The sequence below is a fragment of the Lutra lutra genome, chromosome 4 (assembly GCF_902655055.1).
Source record: "Lutra lutra chromosome 4, mLutLut1.2, whole genome shotgun sequence".
NCBI classification, from domain to species: Eukaryota; Metazoa; Chordata; class Mammalia; order Carnivora; family Mustelidae; genus Lutra; species Lutra lutra.
Genome location: NC_062281.1, coordinates 44,735,725 through 44,763,057, shown reverse-complemented (window position 1 = coordinate 44,763,057; position 27,333 = coordinate 44,735,725). Strand labels below are relative to the sequence as shown.

Here is a 27,333-nt window from a genome sequence, read left to right as displayed (position 1 = left end):
TAGCCAGGGTCCTAACTCATCTCTTTCACTCAAGCATTCACCAGTGGTGTGGGGGGGGGGCTTTAACCAAAACAGAATACAGACTCTTCAAAATGCTAATAAATCAGGCCATTCAACATATATTTAGTAAGCATAAACACAAAGAAGATTCTCGAAGGGAGGACATAAAAATCAGAAGAAACAGTGCTACAAGACTCTGGCAAAAACAAAACAAAACAAAACAAAAAAGAAAAAAAAAAACACAAGCACTTTTTCACACAGATTCCCTATCCCATACCGAATGCCCATGACATCTTTAGTTGCGTGGTGCAGATAAATCAAGATGAGAGCTTAAAGAGTTAAAATGACCTTTCAAAGACCTCAGTCATTGTCTTTTTGTAAATTGATTTTCCCCATATTTCAGCTACATACATTCCTTGTCTACTGAACTCATGAAAAAGTGCAGTTCTGTCACAAATGCATCCTTTCTGCACATATATCAATAATGATGAGGACTACAAGACACATCCTAAAGGGAGACACATTTGTCAAACAACGGCAATACCTACACAAAACTGTGGTTGCAGAAAACTGGCAGATAATGTTTCAAAACACCATCTGTGAGGTGTACAAAGTCTGTGACCAGCACAGCCTCTTCTGCCTGTCCTACCCAAATAATGTGCACGCATCAGCCAGCTGGAGGATCTCTAGCTGCCCTGTCTTTTTCATCTGGAGAGAGGCTGCTCAAAGTAGGCACAGGGCAATCCAGACAGTTCTTGAGAACAGCAGAGGCAACCCTTCCTCCACCAGGCTTCTCTCAGCCTTCTCCCTCCAGAGCAGAGACTTCACAGGCAACCATCACACAGAGACACTCCAGGCTCCAGAGATAACATGTTTCAGAGGAAACTGACACACACTCAATTTTCGGGACCACAAAAGAACAGCTTCAGTAATCCAGCAGACCTTTTATTTTTAATTAACCGATTCATTTATTGGCCCGATGACGTCTAAGGGCTGTTGATTTAAGGCAAGACTGAAATTATTTGTATTTCCAGAGCTTCCTTCACTTTCTCTGACATAAACAGCTTTTTAAAGAGACCTTATCCCAGGATTCTGCCAGAATCTGAGAACTCTCTCCACAGATGAAATTTGCAGGATACAAGGTACAGATGACAGTCCCAAAATCCATAACAGAAACAAGACTTCTTACTTGAGCTAAATCCCTCAAGTAAATTGCTCTGGCAAACGTACGTGGCTGTACTTTCCCCTCCGCCTTTAAAGCACACCTCCCAAATTCTGAGAGCAGAGCCTCCACACCCTGTACCCCTAGATCACGATGGCTCTCTTTCTGCCACCTTCCACGCCTCACCTCTGTCACCCCCAGCCTCCCCCTGCCCGTGCAAAATCCCTTCCGGCGTGGGGCAGAAGGTATTTTCCTTGCATAATAAAAAGTAAGCTTTCTTCATTTCAAAATCAGAGGGAGAGATAGCAAGCACGAAGCAGGGCTAACTCACCAGGCATCCTTGAATCCAGCGTCCACACGGAAAGTGACTCCCTCCTAAAATCCAGCGCGATCCGGGCTCATGCCTCCTGTTCTGGAATGAGCGCCGGCAGAGAGAGGAGGGCCGTCAGAAGGGGCTGGGGCGGCATAGCCCGAGGCAGGGTGCTGGGCGCGTGCGCCTGCCAGGCAGAGACAGATGGAGAGCTGACACTCCGGATTGCACTTGGAGCAGAAATGTGGATGATGACAGGAGCACATGTGGCCTTGAACCCAGCCCTGTCTCCTCAGGCAGAACAATGACAGGGATGTGTGTGCAAAGTATCGCAACCCTTACCTCCCCTTACCCACTCTACCTCTCTGGGCAAGTTCCAGAGCACCAAAGAACAGAAAGTAAAATGCAGAATGATAAGCTAAATGCTGAATAATTCATTCATCACCACCCCCATCCCGTTACAATTTAACCCTTATTTTGCCGAAAGAATGGAAAGTAGCCTGGCCCCCCACCACTGCTCACAATGAAACACTTCCCTTCCATCTTCTCCTGTTAACAGCCATAATTGGAAACTCTATTAAAAAACAAACGTAGGCACAAACCTCAAAGCTTGTTTATTGAACTGGAAGTCCAAAACAGTATAAAAACATTTTTTAAGGACTTTGTATTTTGTGCCAGCTTATCCGACTGAACAAAGTCTCCGAATCCTTCCCTTTGTCAGCTTCTCAGTAGTATGTGTAAAATAGAACACTTTTTAGAAGCAGAAGCAGACCACTTTTATTTTACTAGAGTGCTTTTAACCCCCTGGGATCCCTGCCTTGATATGCTCCAAACATTTTCAGCTTACTCTCCTCTACCTTGCACAGAGATCCATGGGAGATGAAAACAAAATCTTCACTGTAAAGCCTTTTCAAAAGCTGAACAATCACATCCTCCTGATTTCTGATTTTTTGCACACCCTTAAATGTTTATCCTTCCCATGAATAACACATACCCAGCCAGGTTCAATGGACTCTTCCCCATAAGCTTTAATGGACACCATGATATATAAAACTACAAGCCTTTGTTACAGTGCTTTATCTAAAGCTGGCTATTTTCCTCTCAGCGGTCCCTCTTTAGTCCTTTGTAAAACATCCTTGCCTCATAGGAGAAACATAGCCTGCCTGCCTTGCATGCCTTTTCCAAACACACAAAATGCCAGGCAGAAGGAAAATACTGTTCGGTTCTAAAACTCTTCTTCATTTTAACACTTGCAAATCTTCCCTAAGGTCTGTGTGTGTTTGTTTTAACAACAGGGCACACGATGAGACAGATTCCTCAGGCTCTACCTTTCCAGTGTGTGGCCAATGCACTATAAACACGGAAACAATTCTACTCCGGAGCCTCTGCCCAGCCCACGGGCTCAATGCATATGACAGGCAGGAGCGTCCCCTTTAACTCTTGCTGTCCCTTCACGGTCTTCACCAGTCCTTTGCCTATTCTACACTTTCCATATGCTTTTAGCCCTAATCAGATTGATTTTTTTCCCCCAACTTGCTGCCTCAAAGAAATCTCAAAAACCCATGGAAAAACAGAGACGGGGACTGTGATTTCTACCTCCTCACCCTTCCTACACCTCTCCCCAAGAGGACACACAACCTGTTTCAAAGTGCACCCACAGGCACGCACATATCCTCCACAAACTAAAAATAAATCATCTTTGGTAAACAGCGTCCATCAATAAGAATGTCTACAGTCCCTAAATACTGCACCCAAGAAGCACAGCTTCATCTAGTGAACCCCTCAAAAATCCATCACTGTCAAAGACAACTTGTAAAAAGACTACAATTCATAATGATTACTCTGTTCTGTCACTAATAGTATACTGCACCCTATTTATGAGGCCAATCTTTTTGTTCATCTTAGTTAGATGTCACTTGTAATGAGGTTCTGTGTAATGGATTTCAGTACAGTTAAGCACCAAGCTCAAACATTCTTATGACAGAAAGCTTTATAGCAGGTATGAGTGTGATAATCAATTAAGTCCTGCTATAAGGGGCCTTTATGGAATCCAGCAGCCTGAGTCGGTGGATGTTCATTTTCAAAGAGAGTTATTTTTTTTCTTAAAGCCACTCAATGCTACATGTCGCTGATTTTTTTTAATACTATACCTACCTGAGGAAGAAAACATTTTCACAGTGGGAGACCCAACTTTCATCAATATGCATGGTGAATCACTTCTGAAATAGAAAATCTACGACAAAAATGCAATACACTTTAAGAAAACTGGATGATATCCAGGTTTAAAACAGGGTCTTAATATGGGGACACAACAAGTCCCTCCACCACTGCTCAGAACACTGAACTTCTATCTGCTGTGTGATTATGTATCTTTTCTATGTGTAAAAAAGCTTTTTAAGCTGTTCTCTGACTACCGTAATTGCCACTTTAAATTGATCCACGTCAACAAAACCCAGATCCCTGGAGATTCTCACCTAGAAGTCTGACTACAGAAAGGGCCTAACTGAATGTGTGTGCCTCTCAGAGGAGTCCAGCATTTTGCTCAAGAAACCGGTCCCCTCCTCTTCTGCTTTCATCCAGGGAGGCAAGCAAAGCAGCAACCCCATTTGGCAGTTCTCCCTAAACAGGGAGACCTGGATACGTAGTTCTATACAGTTACTTAAGACAGAAATAACATTCCCTTCAATAAAAGGGAAAACAAAAAAAAAAAAAAAAGAAAAGAAAAAAGAAAGAAAGAAAGAGCTTAAGGGAGCCAAGATCTCTAACAACCAAATTGTGTAATAAAAATAGACAATCGATAACATGATGAATGCATTTATGTAGGTGAGGGGGGGAAGAATATGTACGGAATTCGTACTACAGAAGTCTTCTCTAGTACAGAAACACTGCCCTGCATCACAGTGAGAAAACATACTTTTAAAAGTTAAGAAAGGGTCCCTGCCTGGCTCCGTCGGAAGAGCACGTGATGCTTGATCTCAGGGTCACGAGTTCGAGCCCCATGTTGGGCATAGAGATTACTAAAAAAAAAAAAAAAAAAAAAAAATTTAAAAATTTAAAAAAAAAACACTTAAAATATGTTCAGAACAATAACAGAGACTACACTGCTGACCAATTAAGTACTCCCTCAGGAGAGCCACATCAGTTAATGCATGTCTTTTAATTAACAGCTCAGAGCTTTTTTAAGGCTTTTTTTTTGTTATTGTTGTTGGGGTTTTTTTTGGTTGTTGTTGTTTTTTTTTTTTTTGGAGTCATCTAAAGAATCACTTTCTGAATTGGAAAATTTAGTCAACGACTCAATGCCAGGCTCCCCCTGAAATACATAAGTTGGTTTCTGACAATAAAATTGGATCCTTCACTAGAAGGGCATCACGGTATTGTCTTTCTCCCAGGTATTTTCCACTTATTCCCAAAACAGACCAGCCCTGTCTTACATATTTTTCCTTTGTTCAAGCCTGACTTACCAAGAGGGACTACCAGTCTACTGAAACTGTATGCAGTTAATGAAAGCTCTCTACACCGGTGAAGGGCGAATGCCAGTTAAAGCTTTGCCACAGGTCTCCTCAACTTTCCTCTGGGGTCCTAGCAGGCTGTTGTGATACATTGTGACTTCACACAGTGGGTATTAAGTGAGTTAATTCAAAGGAGCTGAAACCTCATTGATCCTAATTGAAAGCAATACACCCAACCCAATACTTTCCTACCCCATCTGCTGTGGCCTGCCACCAGCTATTCAATACAAGAGAATTAATAGTTTCAGATATTCTAACCGACCCAATAAAGGCACTCATTTAAGCAGAGCTGCATTAACAAAGTGAAAAAACAAGGGTAAAATGGGTTCAAATGGAGCATTTTACTCCTAGTTGGCTTTAACAAAGCCGAATAAGGCTTATTCTGACTTTTTATGTGCAAGACTTGATAAACTGAATGAGAAGGCACTCAATGATCAGCCAATGAGCATTGATGAATGGTCATTAAGACCCCCCCTGCTCTTAGAGGAGACCCTTCCACAAAGTGGCACACCAGCTTGAAAGGGCGGACTCACTAATGTCCAGATTTCTCCGCTTGCTTGTTCCACTTTCAATTTCAGACCACTGGCCACCAAATGAGGCTGACATATTGGAAAATAATGTTTTATGGGCGAGTGGTAAAAAATAAAATGGAGGCATTAGCTCTGCTTTCAAATTCAAATCTGCTAGTTTTGTCAGACCCCAAAGGTTTTGATTTTCCACCCAGCTGGAAGCTATTAGTGTTTTCTAAAGGCATCCCACTGACAGGGCAAACCTACCTAATGTGTGAGCTGTTGGGCTAAGGGAGATGGCCCTCTCTTTTGGATGATTTCCTAACTTCTCATCACTTTGACAGTCAATTAAATAGATACAACACCTAATAAAAATGTACATTAATTTGTTTCTGCTACTGAAAGACATGTGAGACTGTATTAAGTAAAAGCCATAGTAGATTGTCTTCTGACAAAGATAAATCCAATTAGACTTTGTCAGAGAAACAACGGGTTTATGTTTTACTTAGGCTACAACATAAGGTGCGGCCAGCGACAAAGAAATGAGTGGAGTAGGGAGAAAAAAATATTAAGTGAAAAAGTTCATTGAAGTGTTCCATAAAGGTAAGAGCTGAGCTGTCACTTTAACTCCTTTCTATAAACCTCTGTTGTAAACAGCCAGCTACATTCATGCTATTCCCCTCAAATATTTCCTTATGGGGAAATGATTGGCAAGTATTTGCGCGTCAACTCCAGCCCACAGAACAGCTCGCAAGAACTTTACTTAAATGACAAGGGAACAGGGGACAGGACTACCATCTTAAGAATTTGAAGGGTGTAGGAACATCTTGGGGTCAAAGGGTTATTCAGGGCTGTCCAAGAGGGCCTACGCCTTAGCGGTAAGATGGAATCGAGCAGAAAGAAAGCATGCTGGATAGAGGAAGCTTGTCTTTTTTTTTTTTTTTTAAGGTTTTATTTATTCATTTGACAGAGATCACAAGAAGGCAGAGAGGCAGGCAGAGAGGGGAAAGGAAGCAGGCTCCCCGCTGAGCAGAGAGCCTGACACGGGGCTCGATCCCAGGATCTTGAGATCATGACCTGAGCCGAAGGCAGAGGCTTTAACCCACTGAGCCACCCAGGTGCCCCAGGAAGCTTGTCTTAATAGGTGATCACGGCAGACGTCACAGAAGCAGAAAAGCTTCAGGGCCCGGATCACCTGCAAGTAGACGACAGAACACCATACAACACTGTGTCCCACAGAGAACACACTGCACAGTCTGTCCAGAAACCCTCATCTACTGGGGCAAGTGGCAGGTCGAGAACTAGAAGTCATGACTCCTTCCCTTCTCCTATGACATGTCAAACTCAAGCAGGTCACTTTGATTTTTCTTGTCGCCATCAGTTAGAGTGAGTTTAACAACATGTATTAAAACTTGTAATTTGAACATTCCAGTCATAATGTATTTTTAAATAATAGCGATTTCCTAAACCGATAAGCCAAACAGTTTTTATGGGGCTTGCCCCCCATCTTCAATGCCTACAGAATAAAATGTTATATATATCATTCTAACAGTTTTTCCAGCAACGTATTTGATGGGTTTTTGTTGTCGTTGTTGTTATTTTGTGCTTTTTTGGTGGACAGCAAAGCAAGGTTTTTTGAGAGATAGCAGAGTAATAGTACAAAGTTCCCAAGGAGGGTGGGAATTCAAGAGGATTCCCAAATGTATTTGATTCTTAACTCTGGGTGAAGTAAAACATTCTCTAGAGGAATGAAAAGATGTGTATTAGTAATTCAAGTGTGTGGGGCACATGTATGCATATTTCTGTAAAATGAAATCTGTTTAAGATAAAATATCACTTGCTGGAGATAAAGTTTATATTTGTAATCATTCTAAATTGTTTCTGACAGGGCCGATGCCTTTTAAAACATCACAATACACTGTAATTCTTTTCTACCAACAACTTTTGACTTTTGATGCCAAATCTTCAAAAAGAGTCAGAAATGCTGCAACTGACTCAGCACTTGCACTGACTGAATGTTATATTACTGAAATGCAAACTTCAAACCTAACTAATTTCATTAAATACAAATTACTCCATAGGCACCAGCAAGGGGTTAAATTATTTTAAAATTTTTAAAGGAACACTTCCTCAGTAACCCACAAGGCTGAACACTCGCTATATTAACTCTGTCTTTTCAAATAACTGCATTTTCATATAAAAGCAATCAATCTTAGAAAGCACACACGTGCATGCAAATCCACAAATAAGTTACCGTTTATACTTCCCTTAAATTTTTCCAAGAACTACCAGAATCACTCAGCGAATATAGAAGACATCCTTACTACCCATCCCTTATCCCTTATCCATTTGACAAGGACTGTAACACTATATGGAAAACCTTTGTTTCAATGTCACCACCTCCCCATCCTGACTGATGGCGAGTTAGTTTTGTTAAAACGCAACGGTGATGGCGTATGCTCCAATGAACTTTCCCTCCTCTCAGCACCAGAGACAAAAACCTGCAGCTCTGCTCTGTGCAGGAAGCCATCTGGACAGCTTTCCCTCAAAGCCCAGCCCACACCACACTGCAGGCAAAATCCAAGGGCTGCAGAGCTCTGTGGGGCTATTCATGACATACCAATTTCACATTTTCTGCTTGTACGCTTGCAACAATAAATGCTAATGAGGACTATGAATGACAATTTTAAAGACAATAAAAAGGTCTCCAAATCCCTTGCATATGGAGACACTGTTTTCAAAACTTCACCTTCTGTTACAGAGCTGTTAGAGTCTAAAGGAGAAAAAAAGAATAACCTAAGGAAAACAATAAGATGATCAAAGCACAACTGAATCCTTAAGATTTCCAAAGAAAGCAATCTGTGTAAGCCCAGGGAACAACAGATCTCACCACCCCTATGAGCAGCCCTATGAATTCATGAGGCATCCTTAATCTCTACTACCTTTGCCTTCTGTAGATGTGCAGTTTAATAAAATCACTTCCTCCTCAACACTGACTTTTTTTTGGAGCCTGGGAATTCCAAGGGCAGCATTTGTCCCAAAATAATTATAATCACATCATCATCGCACTTTGGCATAATATTTAACAATTCCACATATCTTCAGATAAACGTAAATGCAAATTGCCTCTCATCTGATAATGTCTACTCCTAAAAACAATGCAATGATTCTGGATGGCGAAATTACAAATCATGTTTATTTTCCTTTTTAAATTTTTCTGTTTTCCAAATCTTTTAAAATGAGCAGATAATACATTTTGAACCAGGAAAAAAACAATAAATATTACTTTCAATGCAGCGAAAGAACTGAACAGAAGACAGAGAAGTGTTTTGACCTAGATAGGAATTAAACCATTTTACACAACAAAAACAAAACAAAAGATTCATCTTCCTATAAATGGTATAAAGGGTATCCTTTCCATTAACATGGATTAAAACACTTTCAACAAAATCCACCAGGTGGAGCAAATACACAGCAATAAAAAAAAAAAGTCTCAGAATTTTTTCATCACGTTTTCTCACAGGAATTTTTTTTTTTACCTCTAACAAACTCTCCACTTCTATCTCTCCACAATTTATCAAAATCTGCACACGCACTAATTTGCCACATTTGTAAACAAATTCAAAGACACTCAAAATGATTTTTAGCTACAATGGATTCCATTACAAATTTTCATTCCAAAACCACTTTATTTGTTCAAATAATACCCAGCGCAGTATATCTGCTTTTTCACCAAAGTAAATTTTTTAATCAGTGTTTTACTCTGATCCTACTGGCTTTCATCAGGCATGCCCCTTCCCCACACAAGCCCAGGCAGAATAGAATTTAATGCTGTGTATTCTTAAATACACTGAACAGTGGCTAAAACCTACAGACCTCAGCTCAATTCCTTTACTCTGTATGGAAATTTGACTTCTCACTCTTGACGTTTTATTAAGTGTACTCTTAATTGTATACACCGAAATCTTATTAAAATTTGGGAATACTGTGACTTTTTTTTTTACCCATTATAGCACAGTGTCCTGTTTTCATTAGCAGCCCACAGTTACTAACAGAATATGGTTTTTTCCCTTCTTTTTTCTAGAGGTCTTCACCTCCTCCCATTTTCTTCTTCTACAGATCTCCTTTCTTCTTGCCATTTCACCACACCTACTAAGCACACTCAGCGCCAGGCACCAACCCTGCTTCCTTGTTTGCATTTTCTTCTGTAATTCTTGATGCCACCTGCAAGCCACAACTTTCTCCATTTGCTTTTCAGAGTCCTCCAAGCTTTTCTCACGTTACACACTTTCTGCTGCCAAGGCTTAATGCTACCAATGGCATTATTGTTACCTGCATTCAAGAAAGCTCCAGTGAGGAGGAGCCTGGGTGGCTCAGTGGGTTAAAGCCTCTGCCTTAGGCTCTGGTCCTGATCGCAGGGTTCTGGGATGGATCTCTACATTGGGTTCTCTGCTCAGCAGGGAGCCTGCTTCCCTTCCTCTCTCTCTGCCTGCCTCTCTGCCTACCTGTGATCTCTGTCAAATAAATAAATAAAATCTTTAAAGAAAGCTCCCATGGGGACAGAACTACCCAAAAGTTAGAGCTGGAAAGCAGGGTACCCCGCACCTGTCACGTGGAGGAGGACACCAGTACCCAACGCTGACTGTGGCTTCAAATATATTTATACATTTTCTTTTTTCCTATTTATGTGGCTGTTGAAAAGAGAAATGCTCTGAAAGAAATGCACCAGGCTGATACATAAATAAACACACACATGCCCGAGGATACACATCACACTTCCGGCAGCGCTGTTTATGCTGGTGCCTAACAGACGTCAGAGACACCAGCTCCCTCACAAGATGCACCGGGCTAAATCCAATTATTTAAACGATCATATATTTTTTACAGGAGTGGGATATAAGTACATAAAATATTGACATTACCTCCATAAGCGCGAAAAGGAAGTTTTGAGAATCATCCCTACCAAACTCTTCCCTATAAAGGCCAATTCCTTTCTTCTTTGCAAAGAATGGAATCAGTTCCCTGGAGTGGTGTTGGTGCACAAGGCAAAGGTACAGGCTGCTCCCCCTCTTTATCTACCTATAGCTCCTACTAGCATTAATGGCACACACATATGTGCATCAGAAAGGTAAATGCCCTTAAGTCTGCATGACAGAATCTGCATGAAGTAGTTGGAAAAACCAAATCACTGCACATGTAGTCACACTTTCCCCCCCTTTGCAGGAAACCCCATTGCCGCCGCCACCTCTGCTCCCCCACCCACCATGCAGACATCCATCAGCCCACACCATGGATAAAGAACCTGCTGGATTTCCTCTCCGTAAGATAACATCTTGTTACACTCTGGGGATCTCTTGACAAGGCTCCATCTCCAAGCATTCCTAAGAATATTTATCCTATACTATCCTCAGATGGGCCACACATCGCTGTCCAAATATTATGTCTCTCCACCCCCCCACCCCCGCTTGCTTCATCGAAGGGTGTGGCTCTTCCCAAAGCAAATGCTCCAGTCCATGTTCAGCTCCAGTCCATGTTCAAGTTCCAAGGGAAAAAAACAAACAAACAAACAAACAAAAAACACAAAAAAACCCCAACCTTAAAAGTTCTATCACCTTTGCTTAAGGATGGACTACTCTCGTGGCCAGATTAAGGTTCTAAAACGGCCTCATCAAAACAACCATTGAACTCCTAGTTCCACGCTGAGCTACTGAGTCTGACCTAAAAGGGCAACCCACAGAGGACACGATATAAACAGGAATTAGGAAAACAAGAATCCATTAAGGAAGACCAGTTCTCCACTGGTTGACAGAGACAATGTTTCAGAGCAAGGCCAGAGTGTAAAATCAAAGAGCCAGACTTTTAAATTCATTAAAAAAAGAAAAAGAAAAAAATTAAGTGTATCTGTCAGTGTAGTCCAGAAGGAGAGAGCAGGGACACAGCACTGGCAGGAACCTCAAATTCCTGACCAAACCCTCTTCCACACAATGCCTCCAGAAAGAAAGGAACCCAGGGCGGGAGCCAGCCTGACGCTGGCGGACAGACAGGGCTGGCCTTGCAGGATGTCAGAACGCCAGGCGGCTGCGAGAGATACTGGGTTTTCACACACTCTCAGCCTGGCTGTTTTGCTCTTCAGGTAATTAAACAAGGAAGCAGGGCTCTGAGTCTGAGCCTGACCCTGAAGCTGGGGCTCCACGGTTCTGCATATCAGCTTCCGCAAGAACTGCCCGGGGCATCAACAGAACATTCTCCTCTCACTCTCTCCCGTTTCCTTCTCCACCTCTTCCTAAAGCTGACCCAGAAACAAATCCTCCCTACAAAAACATGCATAGAAAGGTCTGAGTCTATTTGCAATAAAAACCTCTGTAATGTTGCTGTTCCCGGTCCCTACCTACCCCCCCACCATGGAATTTTGAAAAAGCAAAAAATTAACCTAATGCAGGAACTCTAAACGTAAAACAAATCTGTGCAAAACACCGGTGTCTTAATTAGGATGGGTTATTCATAAGAAAATAATACCCAAATAATAATCCTTGTTTTCTTTAGCCTGTGTGCTTGATTAAAGTGTAAATCTGCAAAATCAAAAAAAAAAAAAAAAAAAAGCTCCCGAAGAAAAGATTTTGATCGTCCACTTCACAAATTAAAACATTTGTTGTATTGTACAATTAATATGGTTATTTTCTGTTTTGATAATGGGCATTATGGCAAGTAAATACCACCTATGATCTAGTTTAGTATGTTTCTTCAAAAAACTCATTTAAACAAAACTGTGTCTGTATACAAAGAAAGTCACCATTAAAACTCAGGAATATAAAAAATATCCCTCAAAAGAAATGAAAGTGGTACACTTATACAAACACGCACACATACACACACACATTAAGCAATGATTAGAATCACATAAATAAGATATTCTTCCTTCATCTCAAAATCCATAGAGTAAAATATTGGCTGAAAGAGACAGAGACCAAAGGAGAGAGGAATACAAAAGCATGCCTGCTTGTCTGTGTTCAACACAAAGAACATTAAATGAAAACAACTGGCATGCGGCCAAATTCCTATAGAGGCAAAGAGATTCAAATAAATTGATTTCACGCATCACACTGACCTGGGATCAGTGTGCAGTGTTACAATAAGCTCAAAGCTCCATGTGGGGTAAAGCCCATTAATGCTATCAGACCCCTCGAACATGACCAAGAAAAACTAAAAATAAACGCAGACGCTCTCAAAAACCAGCAATTTTACTTGAGAAATAACTTTCCTCTTTTCCTAATAAAGCTAACCAATATTTAAGGGTGCAGAGCACCACTTAAATTAACTTTTTTTTTAAAAAAATCACCCTTTTTAAAATACAAATGTAGCTATTGAGACTCATACAGTATCTATAAATTGGAACTGCATCACTAGGTCACCCCATAATATGAACACAAATACACACCACCCTGCAACAGAAGTTTCTTCTGTCATAACTAGTCTCCCATGTTATTCCCCTTCTATCTTTTAGACAGCTAATGGATTTTTTTTTTAATTTTTTTTTTCTTCAGTATGACAACTACTGGACCCTTAGTGTTTTCCTTTAGTGGCTTCTAAGAGCAAGCTCTCCCCAGCTGTCCTAAGTCCACCCACCCCCCCTCACAAAGGCAAGCATCAAAGAAGACCAGCTTCAAACCACATTGTAGAGGACCAAGCATTATGCTTATTTTGGTGGTATGCTTCAAAACACTGGGGGGGGGGGGGTACATAGCAGCATTTTGCCTTTACCAGCTTCTTCGTAAGCTGGTGGCTGTCCCCGCGGCATCATTCCTGCTCCCCGCCTCCCCACCCCCACAGAAGGAGATGTGTCTCCTCGTGACCCTCTCCCCACACCACCACCACCACAAACTCAACACACAGACCAGACTCTCTGGCGCCACCTCAGGCCATTCTCACTTAGAACCCTGACCGTTGAACTTCACATAGTTCTTTACTTTTCCTGTCTCCAAATTACAAGGCCAGGAACCCAATGGATTCCAGGTGTCTGCAAATTTAGAGTATATGATTTCTGTTATTCTCTACTTCTTAGGTCAACTTGAGTCTGAACCCTATACTTCTATACACCCATTACCATTACAAAAAGGAAGGAAAAAAAACTAGAAGAAAAAAGTGTCGATGCCACCTAAAATACAGAGAAAACCCAATAGCTATCCCAAGTTATAAAATATATATAAATATTCTGTGTGTGTGCATATACTCATCATTTTTTTTAAGGATGTATGCACACACATGGATAGGAAAGACAGAAAGAACTCAGCATGGTGTCTGATACTGATGCTATCCATTCGGTATTTGCATAGGATAACAAATAATATGCATTAAGTCACTTTAAAATGTGTGCCTTTGTCATGCCCTTTTGCTTTCAATATGGACCTTCCCTGCTGCCATGGTTCAATGCCAGCAAGACCCAGACAGAGCCCATGAAGACCAGAGGAGGCTCTGACTGTTAATAGACTGGGGGAGGGTAAAGACCAGGACGCTCTGGATCTGCACCATTGGTTCAAGTTTTTAAACCTGATATCCTTTACAATTTGTAATCCGCACCTTAGGTGATTTTATCATACTATTAAGGGCTCCCATAGAGACACACGAGGCGAAAAGTGGTTATATCCTCTTTTAAAACAAGTGCTTTCTTCTGATGGAAGATGAAAAGGAACAAATTCGCCAGCAGTGGTTGCTGGTGTTGTTGTTGTTACTATTATTATTACTAGTTTCCGTTAAGACATTGACCCCTTTCCTTCTATTTTCAAACTTCAGAAGTCTAATCAACCAAGATGTGAGTCCACAAAAGATTAATTTTTCGTAACAATCGTACATGAGGTAAGAAGGTAGAAACAGAGGTGAAAGATGGCTCGACTACTTAAGACAACTGAATTCCTTGCCTTCTCTCTTGAATGTCTGTCTCTCAGCTAATTACTGGAAAAGATCATCCTAAAATGAAGGAGGGGGAATGAAAGGAAGAGAAACACAGAGAAACTAAATCACCATTTAGGCTACCTCAAAGGATTCTGTAATTATACAGAGAATTATTTCATTTTCTATGGTCTTTCAAAAACAAAAACAGCCCCACTTGCCAACACCTTCTTGGAAACTTACAGAACAAGCCAATAAGTATTTGTAGGAATTGAAAGAGTAGATACTGTGGGGTGGGCACGAGCAGCGATATTTCCAGAACCATGGCCACAGATGGTAAATATTTTGCTACCCCTCTTTTCCATGTAGTCAGGCAGGCAGTCAAAGAACTTCAAACATCCCTTCCCAATCACTAGAGTGCCAACCAGTATTACACAACATCTGTGTTAACTCTCAACTTTTTCCTGGCACCGTTTGTCCTTAATCATCTGTGCTTTTGCATGAGCCACTAAACCTAAAACAGAGCTGGCTGCAGGAGGCATCTACTCTCTGGAACCCATAATTCAGGGTTCTCCTTAATTCTGAAATGCCGCAGGCTTTAAGAAGTCTCTTGCCAAATGGTAATAATATACTTAAGTTGAGAGTTGCTGTTTTCCTAAAGTTAGATTTTTTTTTCCCCCCCAATGTGGCCATGGACATGAATTCTGCTTAGGAAGTAACATTCACCTAAAAGTTAAAAAAAAAAAAAAAAAATCCAAATCAATCAGAAAAAGAAATAATAAATTGAAACGTACTTTCTTTCCCCTCTTTAGTCAACAAACTGTTTCAGAAAACACCATCTCAAGTTACAATAAACACAGAATTCATGGCATAGCTTTTACTCTTTAACTCCAAGTACCGCTCAGCTTATAACAGATGTATTATGAAACATGGCAAGGAGCACTGCAACAAGAAGAGGGTGGGAAAAAAATTTGGTACTTGATCATTTGAGATCTTCAGACCCAAAGCTATCAAACAAGGGCTCCCCCAGCCAGGCTGAGTGATCCCCACCCAATCCCACACCCGAAGATTTCAACGACAATTTTTTTTTTAAAATATAGAATACAAATTCTTTATTAACAGGCTCTAGAAGAAATAAGAAAAAGAAAAAAAAAAAACTTCACAATTATAATTTATTGGGAAAATAGAATAAATTTCTTTTTTTGTAAGTAAATTACAAAATCAAAATATTTGTCTGTTCCTTACCTTGACAATATTCAAAGTTCCCCTTTTTCCGGCAGTCACCTATTACTAAACTCAGTGCTCTCCAAGTGTTTCTTTTGACAGATATCATTCTCCACCAATCGCTCTGCTAATTTCCTCTCTCCTTTTCTGACTGGGACAGATATTATGTTCACCAGCCCAGAGATCAATCTTTTCTATTGACAACAACAAAGGGAAAAAAAAATGCATATATCACAACCAGTCTGAAGTATCACACCCATCCACTTACACGATATTACTAGACCAGTTTTGCTTTGTTTGTATTAAGAAACAGACACAAGCTCTTCTAAAATTTCAGGAGAATCCAAGACAATCACCATTTTCTCAATTCCTATAAGGACATGCTCGAAAGGTCTCTTAATTCTCCAGTCATCGGACTCAAAGCTAGACACATTCTGAAACTGACAACTCCTCCTCCTTTAAATTGATTTTAAATATATGTACATAAATACCTTAAAAGAATGTGTTAGCTTTTACCTTGTTCAACAAAAAATTAAATAATCTGTCAAATATTATGGTTTCTTTAGAAAAGGCTTTGAAACATTACGTGTTTATTTTATTGTATGGAATTTACTTGCAAGTTAAATTCTATTTCAAAAGTGGTGTCCATAGTGCTTCACTATTCCGAAATTTAAACATTGCCATTATTAGCTAAAATAGTCTAAAACAACTGAAAATAGTCGCAAATAATCGATGGCGTCAACCAGTTTTAAAATACTAGTAACAACAATTATTGGTGAATCATTTTACCGAATCAAAAAACTTCCTCTACTTTCTCTTTTTCTCTAAAGCAATATGAATTTTCTCATTTTTCGTGCTAGATTTGGCAGCTTTAGAATTCATTCATTCATCCATTCTCAAATATTTATTGAGTGCCTATTACTCACCCACTATTACTACCACTACCATGTGCAAAAAAAAGTATCACTATTTAATTCTTATAATTTATGAACTATAACTCAAGCACAATCATTTGCACATAAAGGAGGAACTCAGTAAATGTAAAGGAATAGAGATTTATAAAAGCAGTCTCAAAAAGTATTACTAAAGCTATTGTTATTATTTTTTTAAGAAACCAAAGTACTCCCTACAAATTAAAATTGGTGAATATATTCTGATACATATACACAAAATAAATAAATAAATAAAATATCAATGCCCTTTATAGGACATATCATGCAATCAGTTGTTCCTTATTCGTTATGGTAAAAATTAAATAAACAATGTTTAGGAAAAATACAGTACTAGGCATTTCTTAGTTGAAATTGCCTTGAAGCTCAGCAAAGATCACTAAGACAATCAGATGAAACTTGGGAACATTTCATTTACCATGTAACCTAACAAATGACCGTCAAAATTTCGGTAAGAAAATGACCCAAATACATAGATACACGTACCCATATGTAAAGAGTCAAATACCAGACATGAGGTGGGATGCAAGGGAGGGGGACCAGAAGTCAATACATCTAGATGTCAAATGATTATTTCTGGAAGATGGAAATAGGGGTCATTTTCTACACAATCCTATTTCCAATGTTTCTATACTAACGTAAAAACAGTTTATAATGTTATAAACAAATATTATGGGAGAAAAGGAGAACATAGAAATTTTTCTTCAATTCAATGATATTTTGTAATATTTTGTGCTTCAGCAGCCACCAACAAAAGCCATCAGAGAAACTGATAAAAGTGGATCATGACAGTATGGGCCCTCGTTAATATCTCCACTGAACAAATAAAAGAGGCGAAACACATACAAATCCCCTAGAGTCTATTTCTTCCTTCTCATGGCTGCTAAATAGTGCCTAATGTCCAGATTTATTAATAAAAATGGTGTAGAAGAGCTCAGTTTTGAGGCACATAAAACTACAATGTGGATAAACTTCCTTTGGAAGATAAATTTCTCAATTATAAATGATAGCCCCTCCCCCATGCAGAATATACTGTTTCACTTTCCAATTTGTGTCTATTTTCATCAGAGCATTCTGAAGTGAATGGAGAAAAGTTGGCAGGATGGTAGCGTTACAAAATATTTTAAATGTGCATGTTTATAAATTCTTAAATGTTAACATGGCATAGAAATACACATTCAAATAATATACAATGCAAACCTAAAGTTACCCCTGAGGATTCTCCCCACTCAATTATTTTATATATGCAACATTGTATCATAATCAAGAGAATGACCCTCCCCCCACAAAAAAAGAAGTAGCAGAAACTAATATTTAAATTTTTAAAAAATGACTTTAGAATGTTAAATTTGTGTTTTATACATCCAACACATTAAACAGTCTTCCAAAATGAAATAATAATCAAGTTAGTAATGCTACTGAACACGATGAAATATACCCAGATAGCTATGATACACATCCCACACTAAAGTCTGTATCCCCTGCAAATGATAGTAAAATGTCTCTCTCTTTAATAATTGCTTTGTTCAGATCCTCAGCTCTCCAATTTGTTAAACACCATGATGAGGGGAACATACACGGAGAAAAGTTTAAAAGCTAAAACTCCACCAAGGATAGAATGCCTCAAACAATTTGTAGTTCTACAAGAGTGTTATTAAAAAGGCTCAACATGTTGTATTACCATGGAAATTGTGGAAAACATACATTCCCAAACAAATATTACTTTTTCTCAATGGTATGAAGTAATGAAAACCACATGTGTAAATCTGCGATCCGTGCAGTAGTTCAAGCTGCCACTAATAGAAAATACAGAAAGTGAACTCTGCTATATAAAGGATTCTTGTTACAGAAATATAATGTGAAAACCAGATGCAGGCAGAAAACCTTAATCACAGATGGGAATGTAATCACTGGCATACAGAATACTTTTTTGATCAATCTTAACCATATGCGCAATGTATTTATTTTCTAAGGAATGCAATAACTTGAGAGAACCTTCTATTTGAATTCAGTTAACCTCATATTTATAATGCTTTTATCTTACTCCCCCATCCCTTCAATGTGTACACTGAGCCAAGGTTTTAAAAGGAAGAGTTGCTAGCCTTGGCAAATCATTCTTGTATCAGTTTATCTTTCAAAAATTTAATAGGATGTAAAGACTACACACATCAGAATCAACCTCAAAAGAGACCAAGTGCAGTCCCCCATTATGGAGTTTCTCAGTCCCCGCCAGGAATCCCTTCACTGCCTAAACACATTTCTCTAGAGAATTAGATCAACATTTGGGGCAATTTTTCCTTTTGTCAATAATATGCGTATAGCTACTCCACAAATGAACTTTTTTAAACACACTCTTTTATCAACCTGGATTGAATCAGGCCTTAACTTCTCTCTTTCCTTTCATAAAAACATTTTATAGCAATAAAAGCCTGCTCCTTTACCTAAATAAAAACACAATTAGTTTTGTATTCTGAGGGGAACCATCACAAAAGGAACCTGTTATATCATACCTGACTTAGAAAATATTACCTTAGTAAGTACAGTCCCTGACACTGGATTGGTACTTACCTTTGTCAAAGCCTCCATGATCTCACTGGTAGGACAGTCCTGCATTCCCCCCTGATCTGAAATAGTCGACCAAGCCCCATGTATGCCACACTTTAGGATGATGCTTAATTTCCAACAGGAAGTCATTAGGACACTATGTTATTTGGGTGTCCCTCATCATAGGTCACATGAGCTAAACTTCAATATCCCAGCTATGCAAGCTTCCTTAACCTTCTATGACAAACTCATCCAGATTCTCCTCCTCTCTGCTAACTGCTCATGGTCTGGATACATGCACAGACGCATACAGTCCTTAGCCTTGTGCCATCCAGATATTCAAGACCCTCTGTAATTTGGCACTAACCTAGGCTTTTCAGCCTCTGTTCCAACCACGCCCTTCCAGGGTGGAGCTCTTTGCTGGATAACCCCCCACCCCTCCCCCAGAATGCGTCATCTCATCTTTATGGCTTTGGCCATCAACCTCAGGCCTCTTCCCAGAGACTGCTGCATGCCCAGCTCCTTCTCAAACTCAGATTTCATTCAAATATTACCTCCTCAGAGATAATTTTCCAACCACCCAAAACAAAGTCTCATCAACACCACCAGCCCCCTCATCATTCTAACACTGATTTTTAATTGTCATTATTGCATTTAACACTATGATTTAACACTATGTGGAATCATCTTATTAACATCTTTACTGTCTGTCTTCCTCCCCCAGCCCTAAACTGTGAGCTCTAGGAAAGCGGTGGTCTTGTCTGTTTTGCTCATAACTCTATTCCCCATACTTAACACTGTACTGGGCACATAGTAGTAGTGCACAGAAAAAGACTAAAACAAATGAAATTTACCTACTGAAATGCTATAAAGCCTGAATGAATCACTATGGTCTTCACAGACCTTTCCCTGACCACTCCTGGGCCCACGATCACTTTCTCTTCTTTAAATTGTAATGGTGGGGCGCCTGGATGGCTCAGTGGGTTAAGCCTCTGCCTGCAGCTCAGGTCATGATCTCAGGGTCCTGGGATGGAGCCCCGCATCGGGCTCTCTGCTCGGCAGGGAGCCTGCTTCCCCCTCTCTCTGCCTGACTCTCTGCCTACTTGTGATCTCTCTCTCTCTCAAATAAATAAATAAAATCTTAAAAATAAATAAATAAATAAATAATAAATTGTAATGGCATTTATGATCCGTATCAGGCTGGCAGCCTCTCCCTGCCAGACATTGTTCACCCGAGCCCATTCCCACCAGTACTGCACATACCTAGGCCTATATGGGAATCACCCAGGGCATCCTGGGCAGTGAGGCAATGAGCAGTAGAGACCATGATTAAGAACTGCAGCATAAATCCACACAACCTGTAGGAGTAAATGCACTATGGTGGTTTTTACACACAGGCTTATTTCCTAATTGTGTTTAATAACTGAGTTTCCTGTTATAAGAAAATGATCTCTCTTAGTCCCTGTCGTTATGCCTTCAGACCTACCCTGATGCACTTTACTCATTCTACTAAAAGGGCCACGAGGGAAGACGGCCATGTTTATTCCACAGTTTTCATACCAAGTGCCTAGCACGGTGCCTGGCTCACAGAAGGTGTTCAATCAGCTGATACTGAATAAATGATAATCAAATACTATCTAGTCCTTCTGCAAACCCTTTTCTCTCATGGTGATAAAGCATTATTTTAAAGTCCTTCAAATACTACTTTATGGAATAAATTAATCAGAAGGCAGGTGACCAATCTATGATTTGTTTTTAGTCAAACTGGCAATGCAAGATGATCCATGAGTTAATGAACCAGGCAATTTGAAATACTAGGAAGCTCTTAAGTATCTCTTCTGTTATAGGATATACTTTAATTTCCAATAAAACAAAATATCCTAAAACGACTGTGGCCTACACATACTAACCAATTAGGAGCCCACTGCATGCAAGTTCTGGGGGGCTAGAATCTCAGCTTTTACACTTACTTATCAGCTATTTGACCTTGGACAAGTCACTTAACCTCTCTAAGCTCCAGATGTAAATTTCTAAAGTAGGACAGTAATACCTAACTTACCACGTTGATATGAAGATAAGAGAGAATACTTATAAAGTGCCTACCTTAGGGCCCCTCCTACAAGCACTGTTTTATCCCATGGGCTCAGATCCTATCATTTGATAGTAGAAAGGTGGTAATACTTATTTTAATATTACGGTTTACAGAATTAAAATAAAAGCATTAGGCCATGACTCAAAAATGACCAAAATTGACCTAGGTACTCAAAAATGTACCTAATGTACAACCATTATTTCTCCTTTTTGAAAGTCACTACTGTACAAATAGTGATAAAAATATTTATGATCAGTCAACAGTTCCAAAATATGTGGAACTAAACCGCAGGTCCTAAAACATTTTGCAGTAAAAAGGGAAAAATACCACAAACTAATGTTTTGTGACTTAAAAAAATTTTTTTTTCACTCCTATAATTTCATCTGTGGAGGTTCATCTCTGGGAGACAAGAGAAGAGAGAATCAATTATTTCCAAAGACTGATTTCTCCAAATAAAGGCATCTATCCCATACTGGCAACTTTCACATGAAAGAAAAATGGAACTTTGAAAAGTATCTGCATTCAGGATAGATGGTCACACATCTCAAAAAGGAGATCTACAATTGTCCAGCAGCAGACATGGTCTGGTTGCTGCCGCTCGTTGTCAGCTAACATCTCTCTCCTTCCTTCTTCCCTCTCTTTCCTACCTGTCCCACCCCTACCCTGCCTCAGAAACTTATAAAACTGTGGAATTTTTTTATACTCTAAACAGTAACTTCTCTAAGTATAGCAACAAGTCTTGATAATTTTCATTTTAACTTTAGTATAATTCCCACCTGCAGTCTGTGTGGTTGGCCCTGTTCATGGGGGAAATTCCTAGGCGGTAGGATTTAAAGACTTCAGCAGAGCGGTATTGAGTTCTAGAACAGAGAAGCCCGGGAGTCAGAGAACCTAGGTTGGGACCTTGCACCAGCACTCACGCAGAGTGACCTCCAGCAAGTGAAGAAACCTCTTGGAGTGATTTACAGAATGAGTTCGCTCCCAGGTGAGGTTTAATTAAGACAATATGTTAACCTCACTCAGAAAAGACCTCCACTGTGCCTCCTCCCCAGGCATATCTGTCTGAAGCTGCTCTACCACCCGCGTTAAGAAACTGAAAGTGGGGGCACCTGGGTGGCTCAGTGGGTTAAGGCCTCTGCCTTCGGCTCAGGTCATGATCTCAGGGTCATGGGATCGAGGCCCGCGCCCCGCATCGGGCTCTCTGCTCGGTGGAGAGCCTGCTTCCTCCTCTCTCTCTCTCTGCCTGCCTCTCTGCCTACATGTGATCTCTGTCTGTCAAATAAATAAATAAAATCTTTAAAAAAAAAAAAAGAAAGAAAGAAACTGAAAGTGGCTCTTCTGAAATGATCTCTTCAAATGGAAATGTGAGCAGGAAGGAGAAAGTGACACTTTTCATTCACTCCCACATTCGGAGTTCCAGAATCCTGGGCAGCAATGGATTCTGTCATACTATCCAGTACCTTCCCTGGTTCTACGGCTAGTTCATCAAACAGCAGAGCGGCTGGGATCCCATAGTGACAGGAAAGAGGAGACTGGGGTGTGGGGTGGTAGTAAGTGGGTGAAGAGGTTACTGTGGGGGAAGCATTCAGCCTGCAAATCTCCCCAGAAAACAGACCTAGGCAACCAAAGGATGGAAAACGGCCCCTGGCAACTAAGGGATTACCTGGGGAGAAACAGGGAGCAACTAACAGGGTTTTTAGCCCTCTTGGGCCCCTAGTCAAAGGGACAACTCTAGCTCATAAATATGTCTATACACACAATATTTTCCTTACAGTTTCAGGGTGCTCATCCTTTACAAAAAGCACATTTGTGAACTTCAGGGTAAAGAAGTAAAATAAAACAGGTACCAGTAAAATAAAACACGCACATATGAACATGAAAGTGATTTGACCCCTTCACAGTTTGCCTGGAGCTGATGGTGCACCTGGGGTTCCTTTTGTTTTGTTTTTGTGTTTTGATGACTGAAACTTATAAGCCAGACTATAGCAGCAATAAATTGTACATTCTATGATAAGAGAACACAATGAAAGGGACATCAAACAGGACCAGACCGTCCATTAAGTATCTGCTGGATGAAGGCAACAGAGCAGGAGCATCCAGAGACAAGAGAACATCCTACAGGGGGTTTCTAGAGGAGCGGCGGGTGGTTCCAGAATGGTCAAGTCCAATTCTAAGAATAAGCAAGATCTTATTAATGGTTATACTCCATACATATCACCTCGTGGAATTCTCATGACAGCCTTATGAGGTCATGCCAGGATTATCCAGATGAGAATTATTTCCAGATGAACACGGGGAGTAGAAGCAGGTTCAACAAGTAGTACAGTACTTGAGAGGAGAGTTAGGCCCCTTCCCCTCTACACTCCACACTGCCTTTGGCAGGGAAGACAGAAGCATCACTTTGCCCCCGCAAAGGGCAGAGTCCCAGAACCAGTCAGTTCCAGCCTGATGCTACAGTCTCTAACTTTACAGTGAGTCAAACAGGTACAAGATTTGCAAAAGCGCTCAGAGGACCAAGGGGTCATACAAGTCTCCTTCCAACCACCAAGGCCCAGCCCCCACTTTCTTCCCCAAAGTAACTATTATGGTCAGATGCTTGCACCTATCTTCACAAGTACAAGTGTATGTATATTTTTCTAGACAAATGTAGCATACTGTACACATTGTTCTGCTGCCTGTTTCTCCCATTTCACCATATATCTCAGGAATAATTTCACATCAACACATATAAATCGCTCTCATTCTTTTAAACATTATAGATGGATTTTTATGCTGAGGTCCTTTTTTGACTGCCTATGATTAATTCTTATCAAGCACAATTGACAACAGAGGAAAACAGTCTTAAAACATTCCATTCTGACAGATTTTATAACAAAACCACAAACTCCAGATTTGGTTAAAGTTCAAAAACTAAAAACAGAAAGAAAAAAAGGGGGGGGGGTTGGGGGTCACCTGAGTGGCTCAGTCAGTTAGGCCTCTGACTCTGATTCTGATTTCAGCTCAGGTCATGATCTCAGGGTCCTGAGATCAAGCAAGCATCGGGCTCCCTGTTGGTCCAGGGAGTCTGTTTTCTCCCTCTCTCTAAATAATTAATTAAATCTTTAAAGGAAAAAAAAAAAAAAAGATTCTCACCCTCTCCTTCTGCCCTGCCCCAATCAATCAATCAAGTGAAAAAGAACCACCAGTGTTTTTTCAAGTTAAATGAAACTGGACAAAACAAGGTAAAATACCCTGAAATAATACTATCTAAATGAAGCGGACCTAAAAGTCCCCAAACTGGTACATTTTTGTTGTTGTTTCTGGCTCTGGGACATCCTGGTTTATAGGCACACATCAGCTCTTCCATTAACTCCTCCTGACTCCTGACTCTCTGTTCCCTGTGTTCTCTCCTCTACATAACGTTAGGATTGAATGAAATTTCATAAATTATCCTGTAAATAAAATTTCAGTGTCTAAAAAATGTAAAATAGGTAGGCTGCTCCGGTAGAAAGTTAAGGGTCAGACCCAGCCCACCTGACCACTTTTTATTCCCCCCACCCTGGCCCAGAGGTACCTACAAAAAAGGAAGGAATCTCAGAACAGGTTAAAATTCTATGCAAGAAGCAAAAGCACATGAGAGAGCCACGTCCCAGAGAGAGCAATAAAAATCCTCAATGCAACAGCTACTCTTTAAAGAACACCTACCACTTGACAGCCCCATCACCATATTCCAAAAGTAGCTACAGACCACAGGAATCCCTGGGGCAGGGATGTACGAACAGGCCCTGAGACCTCTTTCTGGAGTCACATGAGACTCTGAGTCTATGTGGAATAGGGAAGCTGCTCCTGAGACATCCAAAGTGATTCTAAATTCTGGCAAGCTAGGGGTGCCTGGGTGGCTCAGTGGGTTAAGCATCGAAGTCTTGATTTCTGCTTGGGTCCTCATCTCAGGGTAGTGGGATAGAGCTTGACATCAGGCTCAGCGCTCAGCGGGGAGTCTGCTTGAGATTCTCTCTCTACCCCTCCCCATGTGAGCTCACCTGTTCTTTCTCTCTCTCTCTCAAATACATAAACAAATCTTTTAAAAATAATTTAAAATATTCTGGCAAGCCAAGTGCATTGGACACACAATCCAAGTTGTCAACTCTGCTTCCCTAAACTCACCCCTGTATCCAAGTTCTAATTATTATTCCTCCACAATGCATCTTACATCCGCTTTTTCCTTGCCCTCCCGCAAACCCAATCCTGGTCATCCTGAAGCAGGAGCTAAAGTCTAAGCTGCAGCCACAAGCTTCCTGCTTGGCCTTGGCCTCCAGTCGTGCCCCCATTCCCACCCATCCGACTGAGCACAATCAAACCAGCTCTCAGGAAACAGGACTTCAATTGGGTCCATGGTTTCCCCTTGTCTAGCACAACTTTTTGTTTGTTTGTTTTTACTTTGGATTTATTGAGATCTATTTCACCATGGCATCTTTCGTCCAAAAGAAGCCTAGCTAGAAAACCTAATATATAAAGCAATTTGTCATTAAAGCAGAACTATTCTGGTTTCCCAGTGCCAATGAAAACGTGAGAGCCCAGGCCAGGCACCCTTCATGCCCAGTCTCACCCTGAGGGGTCCTAAGGACACAGTTTTAAAAACTTCTGGCTTCCTCAGAAGATAAAGCTTAAATCAAAATGCTGTGTATTCAAGACACTTAGGTACTTTCTGCTTATTTGCCAATAATCACCCATGGGTCCTCTTCGATACAGCCACATTCTTCAATTTACTCTCTCTCCAACCCCACTCACTCCACCCCATAGTCCTCCAAAAGCCCCTTCCACAACTGGCTTTCTGCATCCATATTCCTACTTTATAACTGCCCACAAGCCCAAACAATAACTTTACTTTGATAAATCCTATCTTAAGCTGAAATTACCACTCACTCCCCACTCTAAAATCTCATTTACTATACCATTTAATCAGTTAAGCCATTAAGCCTCCCTATCTTATGTAGCAATTTTACTCATCCTGAATGGGTTTATCATTCAGTGGGAATTAAGTACACACTGAATTACATGTATACCCACTAAACGTATACAGCGTATGTGTATGCAAACCTACCTAGTCTGCGTCTCCGTCTTAACACAAGTCTCTACACATAGTAGGCATTCATTAAATATTTATCAATTTATTAACTTACTTCTGATGGACAGTCACGAGTAAATACTTTTCTCTTTCAGATATTCAAAAAAGGGTCATTACTAGGACTATCCCAAAAGCATACACTTTTCTTAAAAATAGGAAAATTAGGTTTAATGGGTTGTTCATTTTACTGTTCTTCATTTATATTTTTCCCTGATATTTTATACCCGCTCCCTCTAGCCAACACAAAGCTTGCCTTGGACAACTCAGTGGAGACTGATTACATTTACCTTCCATTTAGACCTGAACAGACCTACCTATCCTTATTTAAACAAAGGGATGAGAATTCATTGTCCATGTTTGTTTCCCATCAGAGGTCAAATGTGGATCTCATCTCTAAATAAATCTAGCTATAGAGGAGAGTGAAAACGTGTGACAGGTAGGCAAAGGGGTTAGATGGGAGAGAACACTTGTGTGACACATGATAAAAGTTACAGAATCCTAATAGTCACTTAAAAAGAACACTTTCATGGGAAAGAAGGATTACTATGTCAGTCTGATAAACACCACAGTTCCAGTCCCAATATCATCTGCTGTTCTTCCCAGCTGTGTTTGCTCATCACTGTGTACATAACATATGCATAGATTCAGAAAATAAACTAGCAGTCTTTCATGACCTGTCTTACAGCCCCCATCTTCCCAGATCTTGAGGTTAGGGAAAGGAGTACAGTACAGTGAGTTTTAACCACAGAGGCCAACCCACTTTCTAAGACTTTGTCTTTACAGCACAACTTGCACCATGCTTATGACATCCACTGGGGGATGACTTTCCAACCACTGATACTCACTTTGCCATGGGACATGCATTTGAAATGCTCTTGGCAATGCCACTGCACTGGTTCCCTGCCCCCAACTCCACACCAGCATCTGTAGGTACCATTCCTGCTTTCCTAGTATCTCTCAGACCTCCTCCTTGAGTATCACCAGAGGTGCTCTCCAAAATGTCTAGTGGAAGGGACTTCCCAAGCACTCTTTAGAACAGCACCGTA

General features: G+C 40.4%; 1 protein-coding gene across 5 annotated transcripts in view; it reads right to left on the bottom strand.

The window, feature by feature from the left end:
• The window catches only part of RUNX1T1 (RUNX1 partner transcriptional co-repressor 1), a 137,520-nt gene that overhangs the window by 95,018 nt on the left and 15,169 nt on the right, over positions 1-27,333 (bottom strand). The window contains exon 2 of one of the 5 annotated variants that reach the window (XM_047725638.1): positions 15,619-15,791. The exons of 2 other annotated variants lie outside the window; for them this stretch is intronic. In XM_047725638.1, coding sequence (XP_047581594.1) covers positions 15,619-15,706 — 88 coding nt within the window. In that variant the 5' untranslated portion in view covers positions 15,707-15,791. Of the gene's footprint in view, positions 1-1,493; positions 1,840-15,167; positions 15,221-15,618; positions 15,792-27,333 lie in introns of those variants that run through there. 2 more of the 5 variants (XM_047725642.1, XM_047725641.1) reach the window with 2 other exon arrangements.